The sequence below is a fragment of the Anomalospiza imberbis genome, chromosome Z, assembly GCF_031753505.1.
Source record: "Anomalospiza imberbis isolate Cuckoo-Finch-1a 21T00152 chromosome Z, ASM3175350v1, whole genome shotgun sequence".
NCBI lineage: Eukaryota > Metazoa > Chordata > Aves > Passeriformes > Viduidae > Anomalospiza > Anomalospiza imberbis.
The window spans coordinates 12,024,994-12,048,306 of record NC_089721.1 but is presented as its reverse complement, the minus strand read 5'-3'; the positions used below and the strand labels follow the sequence as shown (position 1 = coordinate 12,048,306).

The following is a 23,313-nucleotide window of genomic DNA, read 5'->3' as shown; positions in this document are numbered from 1 at the left end:
TGTATGCTAATTGTTAAATCTTACAGTCAGACATATGACAGTTACTTGACTTTGTCAGGAGTTCAGCCATCTACAAATACCACTGCATTTGGGCCAGAATCATTGATCTGCTAGATGTTGTTTGAAGGTGAAATGAGAAGAAAGTTTTTTAGTATAGTATATTTAAGGACAGACATTTATAACATAGCAAATATCCAAGGAATTGGAACCAGCTGAACAGTCTGTTCTTTATAGCAGCTTCCATGACTATTTTTTCCCTTTTTCAAACTTGCAGAAATCCAGCCTTACCAGCCAGTTTGTTTTATCCCTTTCCTAGGTTAAATAAAACAAATGGGTGAGCCTTCATGGGTGGATTTTCTGTCTGCCTTGTCCATTTTTCTGCTACATGTTTTCCACTTTGTTCTTAAAATGTTGCACAGAAAATTTTGTTCTTGCGGTTTTGAGAGCAACCGGTGAAATTGAAGAAGTCTTTTAATCTGAAACATAATGCAGTCCTATTAGTATTTCCAGAGATAAAATTTGTTTTCTTTTTTTTTAAATTAACATTCTGAATGTGTATTTCTGGACATTTTCTGTTTCTCTGCTGGCCTACTTTCATTTCTTATGTGTCTGTTAATTTGTAGTACTCTGAAGGATATGATACACTGTTTGTACTGTTTAGTTAAATCTTCTTAATGAGTTTGAGCACATCTTTCAAGTCACTGAAACATTTTTGAATTCTGGTCTTGCTGTCCATCTTTTTAGGTCCTTTTCTGTATGGAACATATAGAAATTACAAGGAAGGCTAATACATAAATACTGGTGTCCCATTAAAGGGAAAATAGACTAGTAGTTCTTTTCTTGTGGGAGAAGTATTTCAGATGTATGTACAGACACCATCAAACACTTCCATAATTATTATTGTCAAATTCAGAAATTTATATGCAAACAGCAGTTAAACTTGATGAAAGTTTTAACTTGTCAGGTTGCATGACTGTGTTTGAATTTCAAGATAAGGTCAAGTTCTTTTCAGCATCAGTGAAGATGCGTGCAGTGGGAGCACATACATAGGTGAAAACAATTGGTATTGATGAGCTAATAACCACTGTATATATTTGGTGAGAATGACAACTAGTGTAGAACTGGTTCAATGAATTGAATGTTTTTTAGCAATGCAGCAAGTTAGGTGGGTTCCTGGAAGATGTCAATTGCTTCCATTTAATCTCAGGACTGCTCAAGATGCAAACCAATGGTAAATGTCTGATAGGAGACTGCTTCACTAATGCACTAGTGCACACTATAGCAGCTTTCTAAAAAATGTGTTTTTCCTTCATCGAAATTACAATTCTGTGGGTTTTTTTAAAGTAGGAAGAATAGGCTGTTGAGGAAAATCTGTTGTGTTAAGTTAGGATTTCTCATTTGTGTCTGGTGTGGAATGCTGGGGAAAGGTTTAGATGTATAAATGACTAGCCTAAACAACTATTGATGTGATTGTCTGCAACTGAACAATGAACTGTTTTTACTCACTGTCTTCTCGCACTGTTTTGCTTACACTCTGCCAGCCAGTTTTTACAGTTCATAAGATGTCAATAGAAATGCTAAAGCAGCAGTGGTGGCCTTAGGCAGTCCAACAACATAGCATAAAAATAGATTGATGTTAGGAAGTGACGCACTGTCATAACCAGTTAGTGCATCAATTGTCTGGTTTTATTATCATTTAAATTTGAAAGGTGGTAAAAAAAGGTTATGTAAAAACTTTCCATATGTTTTATAATAGTCTTTGGTTAAGAAAAATGCAAAATCCAAAATAGTTCAATTAACTTAAATTTTTTGAGCCCAAACGTGGAGCTGATCCAGGCCAATTTAATAATCTCTCATTAATAGCCTTAAATTTCAGCACTATCACTAAGTATTTTTCTTGAAAGACAACTTCGTAAGACATAATGTGATCACTTAATTAATTTCTACTTGTTGAGCATAAACCCAAGAACTGTTTGAATTTTAATGATCTTTCTAATAAAATGGGTTTACTTAAAAGACGAGTTTCTGTCAATATGCCATTTTTTCAGATGGAGGTGAACAGTACAGCTGAAGCATGGAACACACTAAATACTTTAACTTACAGTAGCCTTGATTTGGTTGTTTGTGTTGTTTATTATAAATTTCTTATTGTTAGCAGTAAATACACATAAAGAATGTGTCACAGGGTTTGATATATTACAGTATTTTCAGAGGAGAGGTAATGACTAGTTAGCACAAATACTTCCTGAATTCCTCACTGAGGAGAAACTTAATACTGCACTGACTTAGAACTGAACACACGCCTGTTTTGAAAACGGAGGACAAAGTGCAAAACTATTGCAATCAGTATTAGTCACTTGAGTTTTTGGAAGTGCTCAGAAAAGTGCTTTGGGATTTGGACATGATAATATTTTATAATTTTAGCCAGGGATAGTAAGATTACTAGGAATTTCTTTGCTTCTCTTGAAAAGAAGAACATCATCAGCTCTTCTTACAGAAGAGATTGTTTTCCTTTCCTCAAGAGGCTAAAACATTGGCAACCTAGCTTGCTCCTTTTAAACATGGTTTTGGACTTAAAAACTGTGCTTATAAATCTTTTCTGTTCACAATGACTAGATACGGTTGAAGTGTCCAGTTTGTGGCAGCTTACAGCTGTCTTCTTGTGTGCATAAATACAAAATTTGCTCTGATTTTTCAGAGGTACAAGTTCTATAGAATGGGTGGCAGGCCAAGACCAAATGTCAGTTACAGGACACTTGGTAATGCCTTCTGATTTTTTTGTACTTCTGTGCTACTGTGACGAAACAGGACAGTGGACTATCAGTGTCAGTCTTTGTTTCAAAACTCTCACCTGAGCCCCTGCAGATTTGCTTTGACTTCAGTCATTTTTGCTCTCTGCTCAAATTACCAGTTGCCAGCTAGCAATCTGGTGCTGAAAAATGGACGAACCAGTACACAGCTTATACAACTGTGAAACCTTTTTTTGCTATGAAAATCCACAGGTGAGTCCCTGTATCAGGTGTGTATAGGAACACAATACAGACAGCAGAAATTTTCAGGGAAGTCTGAAGCTGGTATTCTCTCCCTTGCTATAAATTAAATTCTTCCATTTTTTTTGAAAGCATTTGCCAAAATCTATGATTTTTCATGGTTATTTTTGGAGATCTATAAATAATAAATATTTTCTTTTATTTTCAGCTTCTTTGTAATACTGGCCATGCTGAAGAAAAGTTAGGTTTTACCTATGACAGCATCATAATATGGTAAGTATTAAAGAGCACTAGGCAATCCTTGGGAACTTCAGTTGTTTTGGTGCAATTAAATAAACTTTTTTTGTACTTCTGAACAAGTATCTTGTATTTATAATATGTTTGAAGCTTCATAATGCAAGTATATAACCTGCAAATACTTTAATGAGTAAAATCAGAAATATGTTATTCACTCTTAGGCAAACAGAGACAAACACTCCAAGTTAGAAGTGTAGATTTCTTCATTATATTCCTCAGAGATGTAAAAGTACCTCTAAGTATTTCAGTAGTTGTAGAAAGCACTTCTAATAAAAATGTACATCTACAAAATACAGAGCATACTCTTGATACAGAATCAAGATTTAAAGATCAATATTTTATGTTGTACTGGTGTATATGTCCATGAAACTGCTTGCCTTGCTACTGACGTGTCCTGTGTATATACTTTTAAGTGGAATTTCTGTCTATTTTGTGGCCATTTTGACTGTCAAATGTAACTACATGCTTATTTCCACACAGAAATTTGTAAATTTGTGTTGAAGACCAGCACTGGTGATAAAAGCAAATAAGATCTAATATCTACTGCATTTCTGTGTTGTTTCAACTTAGATCTCACTTAAGCAAAAAAAAAAAAAAAAAGCTTAGGAAAGCCAATTGCTCTCTGAGCAAAATGTTGGGAAACCTTGTGTAATTGTTTTCTGAGCTAAAACCCAATGTCTTTATCTTTTTGAGTAGCTGTATGTTTTCATTGCATACCTAAAGGTAGTGACACATCTCTTTTTGGTAGCTTTTGCTTTTGAGTGTTGAATCTCATTATAGTCTTTTCCTTTGTGGTGGTTTCACTGTGCCAGTTCTTTGACTGGTCTACAGCTTCCTCATGAGGGGAAGAGGGGCAGGCACTGATCTTGTCTTTCCATTGACCAGTGACAGGACCGAGAGCATGGCCTGAAGGTGTGTTAGGGGAGGTTTAGGCTGGATATCAGGAAAAGGTTCTTTACCCAGAGGGTTGTTGGACAGCAAAACAGGCTTCTGAGGGCAGTGGTCACATCCCCAAGCCTGGCAGAGTTCAAGAAGTGTTTGGACAATGCTCTCAGGCACGTGGTGTGATCCTTGGGAATGTCCTGTGCAGGGCTAGGAGTTGGACTCAGAGATCTGTGGTATCAAGAATACATTCAGTATCAACACAGGCTGGGTTTGAACTGATTGAGAACAGCCCTGCTGAGAAGGACTTGGGGGTCCTGCTGGATGAGAGGCTGGACATGAGTCAGCAGTCCCACGTCCAGTCTTGCAAGCCCAGAAATCTGTGTCCTGGGCTGCATCCAAAGCAGCGTGGGTAGTATATTCATATTACAGGAAAGATGGTCTTGGAACAGTTCCCTATTTGGTGCTGAAAGTAATAATCAGTTCATCTTTATTGCAAATGGTATAGCAGTCTACTTGGTCTAGGTATCACCTGGGAGTAGGCTCCTGTTATAGTGACTTACCCTGGCCAGGTATTCACCTAAAAATTCTGAAGATTTTTTGCCTGGGACTAGCTGATTACCTTGTAGGACAACCATAGAATAAGGAAAGAAGAAAATAAACCCTTTTTAGAAGTAGAAATTCAGTCTCAGTGACTGAAGTATTTACATTCTTAGATGTCCAGTGAAAAATTGTATTAGAAAATGTCACTGTGAGGTTGAGGATTCCTACCACATCCTGCCTGTGGTTGAGGAAGAGGGACAAATATATTGAGGGCCTTCAGAAGGACAGTGTGCTACCTCATGCTTTCTAACTCAGTTTCTAGAGTTCTTCCATATCTCATTTTTTCTTACCTACCTTATTCTACCTCTTAATTTTCTTGGACTAATATGCTTAGCTGTTTTGTCAAATAACAGCTTGTGTAGAGGTTTTCGTTCTATGTCATTTCATGGATGTACAAGCTGTTATTTGGGGGAAAAATTCATTTGTGGCTTTTTAAGATTAATATATTGTTTACATCTGCTGACCAAGATGAGGGCTTGCCTTCTAGGTTGCACATGAGAAGACCTGAAAGTCAGAAAATTAGTTCAGAACATTTATTTTTAAAAATCATATTTTTTGTCTTAAATGAGTGAGTAATAGGTGCATGTCAGATGGTGATGTCTACCTGCTGTCTAATAGTTGTTTGTCCCTCTTGTTTTCTTCATTGTAGTCTGAGGTTAGCTTTGCTAAATGAAGCAAAAGAGGTGCGAGCAGCAGGATTGCGAGCCCTCCGCTATCTTATTCGAGACTCCAGTATTCTCCAGAAGGTGCTAAAGTTGAAAGTGGATTATTTGATAGCCAGGTAATTTTTCTCTTTCTTCTTGTTGTAAGTTTTAATGTTCTAAATCACTTGTCTTTTCATGGTTGATACAGGAGAGAAGTGTTTTCATATTCTCTTATGTTTTAAGTAAGTAGTTTCGTAAAATATGTTTTTCTTCAACAGAATATTTCATCACACTAGCTAATCCAAATAAAGTACTGTCCTAATATATGTTACAAGTAATCCAAATAATTTCTACTTTTAGTCAGAAATGCCATTAACTATAAATTAATAAGGTTGAAATAATAATAATTTTCATGTCTTTAAGTTTTTGTATGGGAATTGTTTGATTCTTTGTATTATCACATTGCTGTGATAGTTGATGTCCAAGAATGTGTAGTCTAAATATAATCAATGACGCCACAGAAGAATAGGAAAGGGCAAGCCAACAGTGAGATAATACAATCAGCATGATGAATAGATGTAAACAATAGCATTTCTAGTGCTTCCTGTAATGAAATTTTTTATTTAACATGCTGATACAGATGTGTGTGAATTTCTGTTTATAAATATACGCATGTAGTTTTAGTGTGCTGTTCAACTTTTATGGAGCAAAAGGACTTTTCTGATCTCAAACACTAGAACACTCAAGGTGTGTTGATGTGACACATTACAAATATTTGGTGTGGTCTCATTTGCAAATGACAAATGCAGCTACCTTGGAAAATAATTGTTGAAGCATTATGCTTTGCCATTTTATATTTGAGAACATTTTAATGACTTAAATAGTTGAGAAAATATAAACCAAACCTAACTGATGTATCATAATGAGTATATTTGCTGAAAAGTGTAGTTTTTAAGCCATAAGTCAGTTCTTTTTCTTTTGTATTCATATGCATAAATATTAACATGAGTTGTTAACAGGTAAGGTGAAAGTCACAAAATGTGTTTTTTTAACTTAATTTAGGTGCATTGACATACAGCAGAGTAATGAAGTAGAAAGAACACAAGCACTTCGATTAGTCAGAAAGGTAAAATCTCCTATGTATGGTTGTATCTGCTGTGCCACTCAATTGTGCTGACTCCTGGTTGTCTTCATTAACAATTCTTTTTCACAGTCTCTAATTCCTTGCTTTACTTTTATCATGTAATATAGCTGATAATTTAAAAGACCAAAAAATGTAGTGAAGGGAATTGCTTTGATTTTACAGTTTTACCATTTAGAATCTCAAGTGTGCTAGAAAAATCATGCTTACTGGGCAAAGTTTGAGAAACACTTATCCAAGAGTGAATGCAAGAGCACAAAAACATTAAGTTTTAATATTGAAATTATGACTGCTTTATTGTATAGTTTGTTTAAGCATCTGTGAGTCAGAGATTGGGATATTTTCTGCCATGTGAGAACAGAGGCAAATTGTCACTGAAGTGATCATTCAAGGAATGCTTATAGCCTTACTGCTTTGTTTGTGGCAGTTGATGCTATCCACAGGATTTTCTCACAGATACTCAATGATAACGTGTTTAGTCTATGATGGTTACTGTACTGTGTACCCATGGATGTGAGATTTGAATGTATGGTGGCTGCATTTTCAAGTTTATCCCAGGGAAATTGGCATATAGAGGTACCAAATGTATTCAGGAAACATAATATCCTGCCTTTGTGCTGGACTTCACTCTTCTTTATTGTTCTCATATTCTTACAGAAACTACCAAAGACTGGAGTAAAGTTTGAAGTAGTTGAAGAATGATTTCCCAAACATACTGTCTGTGTTAAATCTCTTTTTGTGTTTTAAATCTACCTAAATATATTTTCTGTCTCACAGAAGATACAATGTACTTGATTAACAGTTATGCCAAAAAAGAGAGTTTTAAATATTAAACAGGGCTACCTCCAAACCCAAACAAGCCAAAAACAAACAAAAAAGCCCCAGTATAAAGGAACAGGTCCTTGAGGAAGTTGCACTTTTATTATAAAAATTTTCAGCAAATATACTTTGAAAGAAGAGCTTCAGTGTAGACTCATCAGAAGATGAAAGCACATCCATAATCAGTTTTATTTGGGTCAGAAATTTGTCCTCATTATTTCTGTGTTTTTTTGAGCATTTTCTACTTGAGCAAAAGCTTCTGTCTTGCATGAAAGAAGAGACAGCAAGAGAAAAAAATTCATTAACTTGATCTGAAATTATCTGAAAAATGATGGTCAAAGAGAAGCATCAAAGAAACCATACAGCTGACCCTCAGTGTGTTTTTTCTCCATCATGGTGCAAGGATATTGGCGTGCACCAGGTGTGTGCATCAAATGCAGGCTGTGCAGCCACGCTTGTGGTTCCTTGATGCTGAGAACTGTGTTGATGGAAAGCGTTTTCTAGCATCTTTTGCTACTTACCTATAACTTTCTGTTTTCTTGAAAGAGTGTCAGACCAACAAAAAGTCACCCAGCCTGCTACCACTAAAGTTAACAGCTTTCTCATGTGCTGTCTAGGCCACAGCAGTTCAGCATGCATTGGCATAGAGCAGTCAGTACTCAAGAAATTCTCTCACAAGGAATAATGTGCTTCCTGAATAGCACCTTCTGTGTTTTTACCCTGTCTTTTTGTTACTCTGCTCTTGCCCTTTTTCTGTCTTCATCTCCCTAGATGTCTCAGATTTAGTGATTTGATGCCAGGATTCCTAAAAGATTATATAAAGGACTAAAAGGGAAGAATAAATGGCAAATAAAATTAAAAAAACCTAACAAACTTGTTTAGAAGATAATTAACTGTGAAACTGAACTGGGTTTTTCCAGTATCACAGAACTATTATTTTCAGTTTCAAGATTTAGCTCTCTAACCTCTTAGGTAGTAAAAATGTCTGTGAGGATTGCATACATTACAATTAAAACCTTGTCTTTTCTTTCTTTTCATAGAGAAGAACAACGAATATAAAACAGTAATATTTCTTTATGAATTCTTTATTAAAAGGCAATCGCAAACTTTGTTTTAAAAATATTAGGTTTAAATGGTATAGAGGTAGATTTTAAAAAATCTGATTTTTTTAAACTTGATGTCCAATAGTTTTTGAAGGCTGAGTGCTCACTGCCTGTTTTGACTGTAATCATCTCTACATTTACGGATCAAAGTTTTACAATTTAGTAATATCTTCAGCCATGAAAAGAATGGCGTGAAGTTGCTTCAGGAAGCATTTTTCTATCTGATAGAAGTCAATAAGACATTTATTTTAAATTTAATTGTTTGGGTGTTTTATTTTTAAAGCAGAAGTCTGGGTTAGATGCAATATGAGCCATCTTCTTTCTTCCTCTTTTCTAAAGGAGTCTTAAAAGACCAAATTCATAGTCTCTATTACTTATTTCATTATAGCTACTTGTAAGTAGCTTTCCCTTACCTGTGGGTAAAGGTCTTGGTCTTTAGAACTGCATTTTAATACCTAGAATAGATACAAAGTAAATACGAAAATTTGTTTATTCTACTGATGTATTCAGAATTGAGTGTTGCAAGAAATCTTTCCTTCTCTTGTCTTCAAAGCAAAGAAGACAGTGAAGCAGAACTGCTTGTATCCTCACAGGAAGTACCATGTCAATATCAGTAGCAAACAAGTTGCAATTTCTAGACTAGATTGATGCACTTGCTTATTCTTTTTTCTTCTTCCCAGTGTAAAAGTGAAAGACTATGTGGGTGGAAGAGAATTTGTTTTTTTTTTCTTTTGAAGTCCTGTCATAAAGCTTCCTGTTCCGTTGGCATTAACATTATGTATAATAGGAAGCTTCTCAAAAACATGCATTTAAAGATAGATTTGTTAAAACTTCCAATATTTTGATTTTTGATCCCATCTCATTTTAACATCTCTGCAAAAAAAGGTAAAAAACTAATCGTCTTTGCACGAATACCTACAACACATCAAAGGGAGATATAAAATGGATATAGTACAAAACATTTTTGGAAGAATTACGAAGATAAGCCTGGTTTTGTTGAAAACAAAAAAGACGATAAGCAAAAGAATGGGAAAGTAGCCTTTAATTTTTAGGTGTTTTATGGATATTGATTATTTTTTATTTCTCATTTTTATTTTTTAGTGAAGAAAAGGGACACAGCTGAGTGGGCTATAAAACATTGCACTGTTCCCTTTTTAGGCAGTCAGACAAAAACCTGCTTCCTCCTTAGTAATACATCTGTTTAGTGATCTTCTTGTTTCAGAAGGATATGTGTATTTATTTTTCACAAATTGAAAAAATGTGAGCAAGCAGTTGCTCAGCCTTTATAATCAAAGGCTCACTTGGAGGACAGTGAAGACTTGGTGGTATTGGTTGTTCAGGAATGGTTTTCTTTACCTTTAATGCATCTTGCTCCTTAAACTGGTGTGATTTCTGAGTGTCTCAAACTAACAGCTGAGGCTTTCCATAGTGCACAATGCTCTTAATAGTAGATGAGTCTGTAGTCAACTCTGTGTCATTGGATAATGTTGTCAATAAAGATATTCCTGGGGAAAAAAAAAAACTATGATGAAGGTAGTTTTAATTCTCACTGCAAAAAAACATATTTTAATTTCTTTCTTATTAAGATAAAATATAAAAAACCTGAAGCACAAAGAGAATGGTAAAGTAACTTGACAAGCAAATTGAAATTGAAAAAATTTCAAGAGCAAAATAAATAGTTGTGAAGATTCACCAGTACAACCAAGTAATACCTGGACTGGTCTGTCTAACTGTATGAATGTAACAGAATACTAGTGAATATGTAAGTGTATTTCGAGAAATGTTTCTTTACATTTCTCTAAGGCTTTTTCTTTCCTTTTTGGCAGATGATCACTGTGAATGCTTCATTGTTTCCCAGTTCTATTACTAATTCTTTGATAGCAGTTGGAAATGATGGTCTTCAAGAAAGAGACAGAATGGTTCGAGCATGTATAGCCATTATCTGTGAATTAGGTAAGATAATTTTTCTTAATTAGTGTTCAGTTTTGACATGGTTGTCATTCACAGTATTTGTTTAATAAGGAATTAGATGTTAAGTGTTCCTGTTGACAGTTTCATGGATTTTAGTTTTTTTATGTTATAAACCAAAATAGCTTAAAATCTATTTATGTATCATAGGCAAAGGTTTCAGGTTTTCATCTTTTCCTTCGAGACTTGACAGTTTTTGGTTTGCCTTAAAAACATTTCTATACGGCAGGTGGTATTTCTTAAACTAAGGATTTGAAATAGGGAGATTTCCTTACACAAGATGCTGACAAATTTAGAACAGTTCAGAGAACTACAAAATATCCTCATTTTTGAAAACTTTTGTGGTGGGTACTGTAGTTATCGGGACAGTGGTTTATACTAACTCCCTAAACTTTCATTTGGCTGCTGACTTTTGAAGGTTTTCAAAATCAATCAGTGGTAAATAATTCAGCAATTTGTTTTCAAGATTAAAGCTTCTGTTTTAAGGAAATAAACAAAATGACACTCTTATTTCAGTATAAATATTTTATCTATGTCAGTTCAGTGAAGCATAAAAACTCTTTATGGGAAAATCCTGAAACTACTATATGGAAACTTGGTTGGGAGTTAAATTGGGAAATGGCCCAACTGGAAACTGAATGACCACTATTTTTGTGTGTGATAAATGAATCCAAAATCACCATTCATTACCAGTGTCAGATGGTTCCATTAAAAGCTTTACATGTGCCTCAGCAGTGTTCAGGACAAATAAGATACCCATACTAGAGATGACAAGTTTTCCATATGCTATGAAATGTTTTATCTTCGATCACTGGCCAAAATTACTTGTTTTCCTTTATCTAGCACTTCAGAATCCTGAGGTAGTGGCTCTTCGGGGTGGTTTAAGTACCATCTTGAAAAATGTGATTGACTGTCAGCTAAGCCGAATAAACGAGGCTCTGATAACTACGGTTTTGCACCTCATTAATCATCCAAAGACCCGACAGTATGTGCGAGCAGATGTAGAATTAGAGGTGAGTGCAATTTTATTTGTTTAGTTACAGAAATTAAACACTGTATTACTCATTAAAATGTTTTACTTTTGTCTCAAATTTCACGTGTGTTAGTGCACAGTGTCTAAAAGAAAATGTTTTAGGCTAAAAGCCTGAGATTTATGAAGCAGAAATAATACAGCAGTTTGGAGTGGGACTGAGGAAAGGGCACTAGTGATTTAACTGTATTTTAATGTGAAAATAATGCGTGTCTTTCTTTTGTTTAGCGAATTTTAGCCCCTTACACAGATTTTCACTACAGGCATAATCCAGACACAGCAGAAGGACAACTCAAGTAAGTGTTAGTGCTGCTACTTGTGCCATCAGTTATGTTCATAGCATTGGAATTAAGCTGTACTTCCTTCCAAATACTACATTTCTAGAAGCTGAATATCATAGGCCAGAGTGCATTTAAGATCTGAAAGGGCTTGTTGAGCCTAGAGAGGAGAGGGTTGAGGGACACCCTCTGCTGAATAGCAGCCTCTTTACTACCTATGAAAATGCTTTCAAGATGATGTAGCCAGGACCCTTCATGATGGTGTAAGGTGGGAGGACAAGAAGCAACAGAGACAAATTGAAGCAAGAAAGATTTCAACTTGATAAAAGGGGCCGTGGCGATGATTTTATATGAGGCTGATCAAGAGTTAAAATAGGTTATCCAGAGAGGTCCTGCTGCCTTGAGTTTCTAGCACCCAGCTGGATAAAGCCTTGAGGTTTTTTGCAGGTATTCGAAGCTGAATTACAGAAGCTTGTATACTTCCTAAAGCTCTGGACACTGTAAAAGCATTTGCTGAGTTCTTGCAGAGGGGTTGAACTATGATGACCTTTAAAGGTCATAGCAAAGGCCTTCCAACCCAAGCTAGTCTATGTTTCTATAATCTGGTCTAGTCTGATAACAGGTGAATTTTTGTGCAGTAGTTTGGACTAGTGAGAGATCTCCTGAGATGGCTTACGACTTGAATTATTCAGAATTTTTTAGTTATCAAATGGGAGTAGATGCTTAGGTCTGGGTAACTGAGTAAGGTCCAAATCTTTACATCTCTGATGTAGACTTAGTGTCAGTAGAGGTGCAGAGTGATTCATCTGACCCCTGTGAGTGTTTTTGATGTTATCCTCCTGTGGAAACTCCCCTGGAAGAGGAAAAGTAACAATAATCAAGAATTCTAAACCCTTTCTGTGTGTACATATGCATTGTGTAAATACATATGTACACATATATGCATATATGAAATATTTCTTTTACTCTGGATTTTGTCCCCCATCTCAGTTAACTACCTAATAATAATAATACTTTAGTACTGTTTGTTTTGTAATTATTGCCTGCATTGTGACATTTGTTGTTTCAATGGCAGAGAGGACAGAGAAGCACGATTCCTAGCTAGTAAAATGGGAATAGTGGCAGCATTTCGATCATGGGCAGGTAAGATTTGTTTACTTGCTTGAAACTGGATGATTGGAAGTGTGATTTTACTTTCTAGTATAAATGACACAGGATCTGTCTCATTTGATATTTCTAATTTCTATCAATACCTTCCTGCAATGCTACTTAATATGTGTTTTGATACTATAAAATTGGAGAATGCAATACAGAGTTTCCTTAGACTCCTGACAAGGCACAGCTTTTTCCCTCCTGTGTAAAATGCCTTATAAATTACATCTTGATGGTCATTCTTGAAATCTAATGTTTGAGAGGATGTTTAAAATAACATTATATCATAAGAACTTGCATTTGAGATGGTTCTGCCACTGTAAATGAAGTCTTCGTGTTAAGAGATATTGGCAAATACTTTATCTGTTTTTGCCATAGCTGAAGAGAAATTGGAAACAGACATAGTTAGCAATTTTTCATGTAGAAGACATTTCTAAATCAAAAAAGTTTTTTTTTCATTTTACTAAATCCTTTCTGTGCGATATTACAATATGTAAGATGAAGGTACTTCCTTCAAGGACTGTTTGGGGTTTTTTTTGGGGTTTTTTTTTTGGGTTTTTTTTTTTTTTTCTGTTTTTTTGTTTTTTTTTTTTTAGTTAAGACACTGTCTTGCAGATTTAAATCAGTTAATATAAACATTTACCAAAATTTTGAGTGGAATTTTTCCAGGCTATACTTACGCTGTTTTTTGACACTATTTGTGTAATTTTTAAAGTTCTGACAATTATTGCTGAGCCTAATTTTAATATACAGGTATCTTTCAAGTCCCTCGTATGTTCTGACATGCTTGAAGAAGAAGCATATGATGACTTAGAAACTTCTGGAAAACAGTTTCTGATAGATGTGTTACTGCATTTTCCTGCACTCAGGCACTTAGATCTAATAGCTGTTAGAATTTACCCAAGACTAAAAGAAAATTAATTTGTTAGGTTAAGATACAACTTTTGATTGAAATTCCTTACAGTTCTGCTCAGATGATGAAAACCTTTCCAGCTTAAGAGTTACTTATTACAGACAGTTTTGTCTTTCTGACCTTTCTTCCATGCATATGTTGTTTTCACAGGTAACTTTTGAGTACTGTTCACAGTAAGAAGGACAAAAGTAGCACAATTTTTTAATGAGGATATAAAGTTTTGTGATTTGGAAGTTTTGTTAAATATTATTGACTGGGAAGGAGATGATATTATCAAGGTGAAAATGTTTATGATTAGTAATTTTTTTTTCATTTGCGCTTGTTTTCAAACTTAGTTTAATTTAACGATGTGTCTGTGTCCTTCCTTTTGTTGATGAGAGAATACAGTTATACATTTAATGTTTTCTAGGTATTATCAGCCTGTGCAAACCTGGAAATTCTGGGATTCAGTCTCTTATTGGGGTACTCTGTATACCAAATATGGAAATCCGGGTAAGTGGTGAATATTTAGTACTGATATAGGAATAATACTACATATTTTATTCTTAACATACTACATAATTTATTCTTAACTTTTAGACAATTAAATGTTTTAAATAAACACAAACTCCAGTTATGGGACAGCTATCCTTGAGTTTATTTAACCCCCAAAGTTCAAATCTGTAATTCTGTTAAAAAGTTGCTATGAAATTGGGAAGCTCACCATGTATATGTGACAAAATGGAGGAGACAGAAGTTAATAAATTAATTTTTACTATGTTTACAAATCAAAGCAATTTTTCAGTAGCTGCAGTTGCAAGTTTAAAGCATAATAATCAGAGTTGAATTCCAGGTAAAAAAAATATTTCTTCACAAATTAAACTTACTAGAGAAAAGTTGATGTTTCCAGATGTAACTGTTCTAAAAATCTGCAATCCAAGTAGCTAATACAGCATTCATAGTGACAGTAAGGGACAACTAAAAAGTAAAAAAGCCCCATCCTCTCTTCTCCAGTTTATTTCCGTTTGTTAAAAAAACACTGCATCAAATGCACCAATGTTAGCATTCTAGAAATCTTAAGGTTGGTATTAATAGTGAAAAAAGGGACAATTTTTTAAATCTGTAAAATTCTTGTTGTGTTGTTTTCTTTGGTAGCGGGGTCTCCTTGAAGTTCTCTACGATATATTTCGCCTTCCTCTCCCTGTTATTGCAGAAGAATTTATCGAGGCACTTCTTAGTGTAGGTAAGTATTTAAAACAATTCACATAAGAATTCTGTCTATTATGCTCCTATACAAATTCAAAACTTTTGCTGTATTCTTTGTACAGTAAATTGCCTTTGTTTTATCACTGAATTGATTCTGAAGTCTGAAGTCCTGTCTAAAATTCTTTATCACCTGTTAAGTGGTGTAAATTTGAAAGATCAGCATAGTTAGGCATAAACACAAAAGACTGTAAGGTCAGCACTACAGATGAAACTTCTTTGAACTGTTAGGAGTTCTCAGAATTGTGGATGTGTTAGTGAATACTACAGACAAGTTATTAGTCAGTCTTCTCTATTTATTATCTGTCTGTTAGCTGTGCCCATTGTCCTTAGACTTCTGCTTTTTTGAGGGCAAGTGCATGCTTTTTTGTGTCTTTAAATTTAACCAAGTTAGTATTTTACCTTTAGAATTACTCTTTTGTAAACCCAAGAGAAGTCTCTGCTTTCTTTAATTTATAAGTAAATAAATCATTCTTTGTTGCAAACTTGCTACTCATATATATGGATGCACCTTGTAACATTTTAGGTGCTAATGGTATTTTCTCTTAAACATGTTTAATATGTTTATGGACTGGAAATATCACTGGTTTTGTTGACACTTAGATACAATCTTTGTCCTAGTTTTCAAGGTACCCTTGCTTTGTTCAGGACTGTGGATTAGATGTCTTGTCAGAGATGCCCTCTGACAAAATTTTCTGTAATTTGAAACCACCTGAAATAATATTTGTGGGCAAGGATTATTATTTACATACTGACTGCCATTACAATAATACTGTAAAAGCCAAGCATATAATTACCATTGCCCATATTTTCTTGTTCTAGATCCAGGCAGGTTTCAAGACTGCTGGAGACTTTCTGATGGCTTTGTAGCTGCTGAGGCTAAAACTGTTTTACCCCATCGAGCCAGGTCAAGGTGAGGATTTAATGAACTTAACTTACCTAAACCATTCTTCTTTCTTTGTTTTGTGTCAGTGTGGACAAAACATTTCTTGTTTTCTTACAGGAACAATAAGAAATGTACTTTCTAAACTGTTTTCATACTTTTTTTCTCTTTAGGCCTGATCTCATGGATAATTACTTGGCTTTAGTGCTGTCTGCTTTTATTACCAATGGACTTCTAGAGGTAACTAATGACTTTCAGTTTTAGTAGATGCTTGCTACTTTTTTCCCCGCAAGAGTTCAAGTAAGATGTTATACATTAAATGTTGTAATATTTTTTTGCTTTCTGTAGGGTCTGGTTGAAGTCATCACAAGTAGCGATGACCATGTATCTGTCAGAGCTACTATCCTTTTGGGAGAACTTTTGCACATGGTAAATACCACTTCATGTAACTACTTATAAATAGATATTTGCTATTATAGCATTCACTTGTATTCCAAGCTTGAAACATGTTGTTTTCATCTGAATAGTGGATTAATTTCACATTACATCTTCTGGCACTTCATATATTAAAACCAGTATAATTCAATAGGAAGACTGTTTGGAAGGTATTTAATGTGCTAGGGGTTCTGCTCCAAGGCTGTCTGTAGGTCTGATTCTCACTTTCTTGCTGTAGCAGCAGTTGTATTTTTAAACTAGAACCCTTCAAACACACCCATCAGTAACTGTGTTTGGGAAAAGGACCATTGCTAATTTTTGCTTTTCTTAGAATGATGGTCAGTAGGCCTCTGACCAAGTGTATTTAGCTTTCTGCCTCAGAGGGAGGACAGATGAAGATTTTTTCATATTCAGCTTGATATGATTTTCATACTTGATGTTACTCATTAGGGAATTCCATCTTGGTGGAGTGCTCCTGCTGCAGGGAAACTTCAGCTTCATTCCACTTCTGTGGACCTAAGACAGCTCTTACAGTATCTTCTCTCTCTTAAACTAATCTTGTACTGAGATGATGATACTATTTTCATAAACACTCTAGTACTACATTTCAGCCTTCACTTTTTATAATATTATATGCTATTTTTCTGGTTTCCTGAATACTTTTGAATGGTTGTGATTGTTAAGTCACACTGGAGTATGCTGTAAAGCACAGATATTTTTTGATTTTCTGAGGGATGATCTGTTAATCATATATGGCTACTGTTTCTCAAAAACTGAAAAAAATACTTATCTTTTATTTAGTGTTTGGAAATGTAAGTAATCTCTTTGTGTTCTTTAGTTTCTAAAAATATTTGCAGAACTGCATTTATTAAAAGCAGTTAAATGTCTAGTAATTTAGAATGTTATATTAATAAATACTGTTTTTTTGCGCGTAAAAGCTTTAGTAGAAATCATCAGCTTTAATTGGATTTCTGATTTTAGGGTTTTTTAGAACTTTTATGTACATGGCATAAGCACATCTGCTGCTTTGCAAGTTTTTGCATATTGCAACTGAAACTCCAATGGAAACAATATGTATTATAAAACTCCAAAATTTTTTCAAGTTACTTTCTAGTGTAATTCAGGTTGATTTGTTAGATCACAAATTCAAAATGGTGTGTAATTATGCTCTGACATTAAGTAAAATGTAATTTTGTTGTCATAAATTTGTGAAAATCTTGTGAAAAGTGGTAGATTCTTGAAATGTTGATCCTAAAAAGATGGATGAAATAATTGTAATAAGTTATTCTAACTGGCATTTTGTTGGGTTTTTTTGTAGGCAAACACAATTCTTCCTCATTCTCATAGCCATCACTTGCACTGCTTACCAACACTGATGAATATGGCAGCATCTTTTGACATCATGAAAGAGAAAAGACAGTAAGAATTATATGTTACATTTGAAAGCATAAAATTCTGTCACAAAATGCCATCTTCTGGGTACTTTACAGAATTGAAACTTCCTAATTGAAGAAGTCAAATAATTTTTTTAATTCACATGTCTTTAATATGTATTTCTTCAGCTTTTTGTTCTTAGTTGGTTTTCTTTGTAGAAGACAAATTTGAGTGTGTTGAGGTTTCTTTCACTTGTAAAAATGTATTTGTTAAGAACTCTTGCCATTTCTGATCTGTCTTGTCAGATCAGTACTCTGATATATAATATAATGTTCTTTCTTTCATTGTGTTGTCAGTCATAAATTGCAGCATTTTTCTGAACTGCTAGTGTGAAATGATAAATGCTGCTCATAGAGTACTTTCTGAAAGGGTAGTGCTCTTCTGTTTTTTGGTTTTGAAGGTTTCTTATATGTCAGTGGAAGACTTTGCTATGCCATGACAGCACTAGTTTTCAAAAAAGGCATATCTGAAATTTCAGGAGAGGATGTTTCACATGGCCAGAGTGGTGGGGTGAAAGAAAGGATAAAGAGGAGAAGATAGATGCTTATGCATTACCTGGAATTGTTGTCCTTGTTGGCATTTCTGGACACACCTGATAGAGTAGTAAGAATTCCAATTTCTGTTGAAAGAAACTGATTTTTTAGAATACTGTTTTTTGTTTGAGGATTTTGGCATTGGTTAGGACTCTACACTGTTTTATAGTCTGAAAAATTATACTCTGTGTTACATATTAAATTTAAATAATTTAAATAAGTGACCAAATCTAAAGGTATTTGAAAATAAAATAAAAGCACTCTCCTACACTATTACAATTTTTGTTTATGGGGAAGAAAGATAGACTTAACTCCTCTTTTTTAAACTTCCTTATTTTTATTTGCTCAATAGGTGGGTTTTTTTTCTGCTACTACTATTTTGTAATTAACTGTTTTTACCCTTGTCAGCTGTCATTCAAGTTGCTTGCTATCTTTTCCCAGAAAACAGAAACATGCTGTTGCTGAACTGTTTAGATATAAGAGCAGGAGGCGTACTATTGATACCCCTGCCACCCTTTCAGGGAGGTGGGTTGGGGATGGGAATTGATGAGAGACACTTTGTTACTCTTAAGTTAAAGCTAGCGCTCTCAACTACCAACTTTACTGCAGGATGTTGATCTACTGTGATATCTCACAATGGAAATCAACTTTAAACTTTTGAATATCCTCTCTGAACTGTGACAGACACCAGTAATTGCAGAGCAGAAGAAAAGTTATCAGTAAGGATAATACTTCAGTGCTAGAAACTCTAAAAGATAATTTTCTGTATAATTTTGATATGAGACTGAATCTTGTGGATGTATAAAAACGTGTCTCAAGAAAATAATTTTCTTTGTTTCAGAACTGTTGGTCAGCTCTTTCTTGAACTGTTTACTTAGGAGGTGGTAGTCCTCTTTAGTCTGATAACAGTTGCCAGATAGTAATGATAACATTTATTTTTTATATTAGGCGAGCAAGTGCAGCACTCAACTGCTTAAAACGTTTTCATGAGATGAAGAAAAGAGGCCCTAAACCTTACAGCCTCCATTTAGATCATATTATTCAGAAAGCAATCTCAACACACCAGAAGAGGGATCAGTACCGTGTGCAGAAAGACATCTTTATTTTAAAGGTATTATGATAATTCATTTTTCAGACCTGAATTTGACCCTGTGCTCTGGAGACTTGCATCCTACCCCTCTACCTTCACTCAGTATAATTCAGAATCATTTTTGTGAATCTGTGTAGTATCTTTTAATCTTATTTGTCTTGCGGGTACTTGTGGATACTAAATTGCATTTCTGGAAATTGGGGAATAAAATTTCAATAACTTTTAATGCTTTTTGCGACCAGTTGTGTTCTCTTACTTTTAGATTCTGAATGCAGTACTATAACCATACAATTTACCTTAAAATGTGCATTACTGTGAAACACAGCCCTTTTATTGATTTTTACATGAGCGGTAAGTATTTCATGTGGCAAGACTGATAAAGATGATGGAGGGAAACCTGTTATAATTTTTCATGTCTGTATTCCAGGATACAGAAGAAGCACTCATCATGAATCTTCGAGACAGCCAAGTTCTCAATCACAAAGAGAACCTCGACTGGAATTGGAATTTAATAGGGACCATACTGAAGGTGAGCTTACAAACGCTATGATAATATGTTGGAGAAAAAGTCTGTTTCACATGTGAGTTTTGGCTTTCTAATATTCATTCCAGAGTACATCTAATAATTGGTTTTATTTCAGGAAATTAGAATCTCCTAGGTTTAGTCAGTGCTGCTATAGTCTCTTTATATACAACCCTTAAGCTATATTAAAAAATGCATGATAGTTAAATTCACAGTTTTCTTAAGAAGCATGTATTAAATGTATTGTGTCTTTATTTGTATAGAAATCAACTTTATAGAATTAGGTATATTGTCTTTAAAGCTGCTAATACTTCAGACTGCAGAGAGGTACTGCTATGTTTAGATTCGCAGCAGATTTCTTTAAATGTGACCTGAAGGTTATAGTAGGAGGTGAGTTCTAGATCAAACTTCAGATGCTTAGACTGAATCATGTATGAAAACTTCATTAAATTTTTGAAGTAATGCAAATACTTCTGTAGCATTGATTTCACTACAGAATCAATTTCTTTTTACATCATAAAGGAAATAACTAATGGGGTGATGGGCATTGTTTTAAATATATTTATATATCTTAAATATATTTAATGCACAGATTTTGAGATACTACCTCTTTTTGTAAGCAGAAAATATACTTTGCTTGACAAAGAAAACTTTCTACATACTTAATATAATCTTCAAACCAAAATTGCTCCAAAATATTCTGTGCATCAAAGCCATCCTTGAGCTGAGTAGCTTTCTCTTACTGTCTTCTTTAATGTGTTGTTACAAAAATGGTGAAAGTACAAAAAGTCTTAATGGTGACAGTCGTAATCAAGGCTATGTTGTTTTTTTGAGAAAAAGAAAAGAAACTAAATATTTCTGTGCCTTTTTTTCAGGGACCGATAAAGTTGAAAGAGCAAGAATCTGTCTGGTATAAAGACCTGAATATGTATATGACAGTAGCTTTGCTCCACCAGATTTCACTGTTTACAGACTTTTTTACTGCCATTATATGATTTACTGGGTTACTAGATAACTATTATTAGTCATAAATACTTTTATCTTTGATTCTGTATTAAAGATATTATCAGAAAACTGTTTTTCAGAATCTCACTGTTAGTCCATGTAGTGTTTTGACAGTGGAAGCCTTATGTAGTTGACCTCTGTATTTTGGGGTTTTTTTTAACTGAAATTTTCGTCAAACAGCCAGTTTCTCTGCCATCTCAAACCTCCCCAGCAATGTATTTGCTAGTGTCCTGTCAAAAAGTTCCTAATATGTGAAAACTGTGGACTCCTTTCTGAATGAGAAGTGTGTGTGTTTTCTGGCTTACTTCTAACCATTTATGTTCCTGTATAACACCAGCATAAACTGAGATAATGTTACCAGAGTGGTTGTCCTTAGTCCCCTAATGAGGAGGATCCAGATTCCGGTGTCTGAAATTTGTTACCTCATTTGGCTGCTCACCTCCCCTTTGTCTGTTGCAGCCTTGTATCTGTGGAGCATCAGCTCTCTAACCACCTCATTGTGTGCATCTCAGGTGGTGCATTACTGCCTTTTTCACTTGCTCAGCTTGCTGTCTAAGCTGCTAAAAGAGCAGCAAAAGTGTCAGCCTCATCTGTAGCTGGCACTGTTACTTGGTATTGTCAATTTTACTAATCATTAACTAGTGCCATGTGTGTCTTAATACTGGAATACCACCTGGAAATGTAGAACTGTGTCATGTAGATAGGAAAGCAGAATGTTTGATTCACTTTTTTTCCATTCCTCCTAAGAAGATACTCACTAGTAGCAGAACAAAGACATCTGAAACCATAGAGATAACAGATGGCTGTAAAAACAGAGGAAAATGTAATGGGAAGAAAGAATAGGTCCTAAAGAGAATATTATTTCTTATGTGGTCCTTCTTAATATATCTTAGAAAGTATCAATTAGGGGAGTTTAAATAGCATTCTAATAAGCAGCATATAAGTGATCTGTAACAGAATAAAGATTACTTTTAAATTTAAAGTATTGATTTAATTGATGCATATTCAAAACAACAGCCAAAAATTATTTCCCTGTTATGCATATCAAATTTTTTTTGTTATTTGCAGAGAAGGAACTAAGCAAAATCATTTATTTTTCATAAGCTTCTCATAGATTTTTTTGTTTTCATTAGAACTGTGGTCTTGTACATATAGCATGTGACCAACATTCCCTGTCCTTCTCTAGAAAAAATTTGAACAATTCTTGAAGCAGGCAGTGTGGGCTTTTCAATAAAATAATGTCTTTTTTAAGATGTAACATTAGGTGCAATAAAACTTTCTAATTATTAAGTAAATACAACTGATAGAAATAAGTAAATTTTACTGACCACTCAAGGACTGATACAAGTTTCATATAATGCTACATTTGCTGTTTTTTCTAGTGGCCAAATATAAATCTGAGGAACTACAAAGATGAACAGTTGCACAGGTATGTAAAAATTATGTAGACTTCCTTTGAAGAAAGAAATTTGGAAAACTGGTTTTTAGTACTGCAATAAAATATTCCCTAGATGTATCACATTTCTAAAATATGATCTATAGATAAGAAGTCAAGGTGTAAATTTGGATAAGTAAGTTGCAATATTTCCTTTAAATAAACAAGTGTTTAAGCTTCTTTTCTATGCACAGGTACTTTATCTATTTAGTCCCTTAGAAATCATACCACCTTTGCAAATATTAAATTTAATTTTAAACCTTAGAAATTTTACTGCTTGATATTTCAATCAGAAGTGTTTTATGTCAGTGCTTGGAAAATTTTTACAGAGTTAAGTCCATAGTTGTACAGGTTTTTAACTACGCCTTTCATTAATAACCAAGAGGAAATTATTTCTAGTTGCTGTTAATAGCAGGAGAAGCGTGTGTAATTTGGAAAAAAATCTCAACCAACCAGACAAAAAACCTCCAGTACAGCTGTGGTTCCTTTCATGTCTGTTGTTAGTAAGACACCGTTATTACTTCTGTGCATGCGTGGCCATAGTGTTACTAATTATTTCTTGGCCATGCCTTTTAGCATGTTTTTCAGAAATAGATTACATTATTTTGCAGAATAGGTCTGTACTTGTGGGCATGAAAAGCTTCTTCCTGAACTGGGGGAAAACCCAAAAGATAGAATATATGCTGAAAGGCTTGTGTGGCTCTGCTTTAAATTTTTACCAAAAAATAGGTACTTATATGAAGTATTTACAGCATAAGCAGTAGTCCTATTGTTATCATAACCATGATTTAATTTTACATTTGTATTTTTTCTGGGTTTTCCTGAAATGTTAATTGCCAGTCTGTACTTTAGGATAAAGGATTATTTTCCAAAGGATTATAATATTGGTTCTCTAAAGCAGTGTCTGCAGTTC

At 34.4% G+C, this 23,313-nt stretch overlaps 1 protein-coding gene across 2 annotated transcripts in view; it reads left to right on the top strand.

Moving 5' to 3' along the window:
- RICTOR (RPTOR independent companion of MTOR complex 2) overlaps positions 1 to 23,313 on the top strand; it is an 83,256-nt gene that overhangs the window by 30,957 nt on the left and 28,986 nt on the right. For both annotated transcript variants that reach the window (XM_068175650.1, XM_068175649.1), the window contains exons 4-19: positions 3,199 to 3,263; positions 5,422 to 5,553; positions 6,479 to 6,542; positions 10,306 to 10,432; positions 11,291 to 11,460; positions 11,706 to 11,773; positions 12,831 to 12,898; positions 14,230 to 14,312; positions 14,955 to 15,042; positions 15,885 to 15,975; positions 16,119 to 16,185; positions 16,294 to 16,374; positions 17,699 to 17,799; positions 19,296 to 19,458; positions 19,865 to 19,966; positions 22,348 to 22,394. In XM_068175650.1, coding sequence (XP_068031751.1) covers positions 3,199 to 3,263; positions 5,422 to 5,553; positions 6,479 to 6,542; positions 10,306 to 10,432; positions 11,291 to 11,460; positions 11,706 to 11,773; positions 12,831 to 12,898; positions 14,230 to 14,312; positions 14,955 to 15,042; positions 15,885 to 15,975; positions 16,119 to 16,185; positions 16,294 to 16,374; positions 17,699 to 17,799; positions 19,296 to 19,458; positions 19,865 to 19,966; positions 22,348 to 22,394 — 1,517 coding nt within the window. The remainder of the gene's footprint in view (positions 1 to 3,198; positions 3,264 to 5,421; positions 5,554 to 6,478; positions 6,543 to 10,305; positions 10,433 to 11,290; positions 11,461 to 11,705; positions 11,774 to 12,830; positions 12,899 to 14,229; positions 14,313 to 14,954; positions 15,043 to 15,884; positions 15,976 to 16,118; positions 16,186 to 16,293; positions 16,375 to 17,698; positions 17,800 to 19,295; positions 19,459 to 19,864; positions 19,967 to 22,347; positions 22,395 to 23,313) is intronic.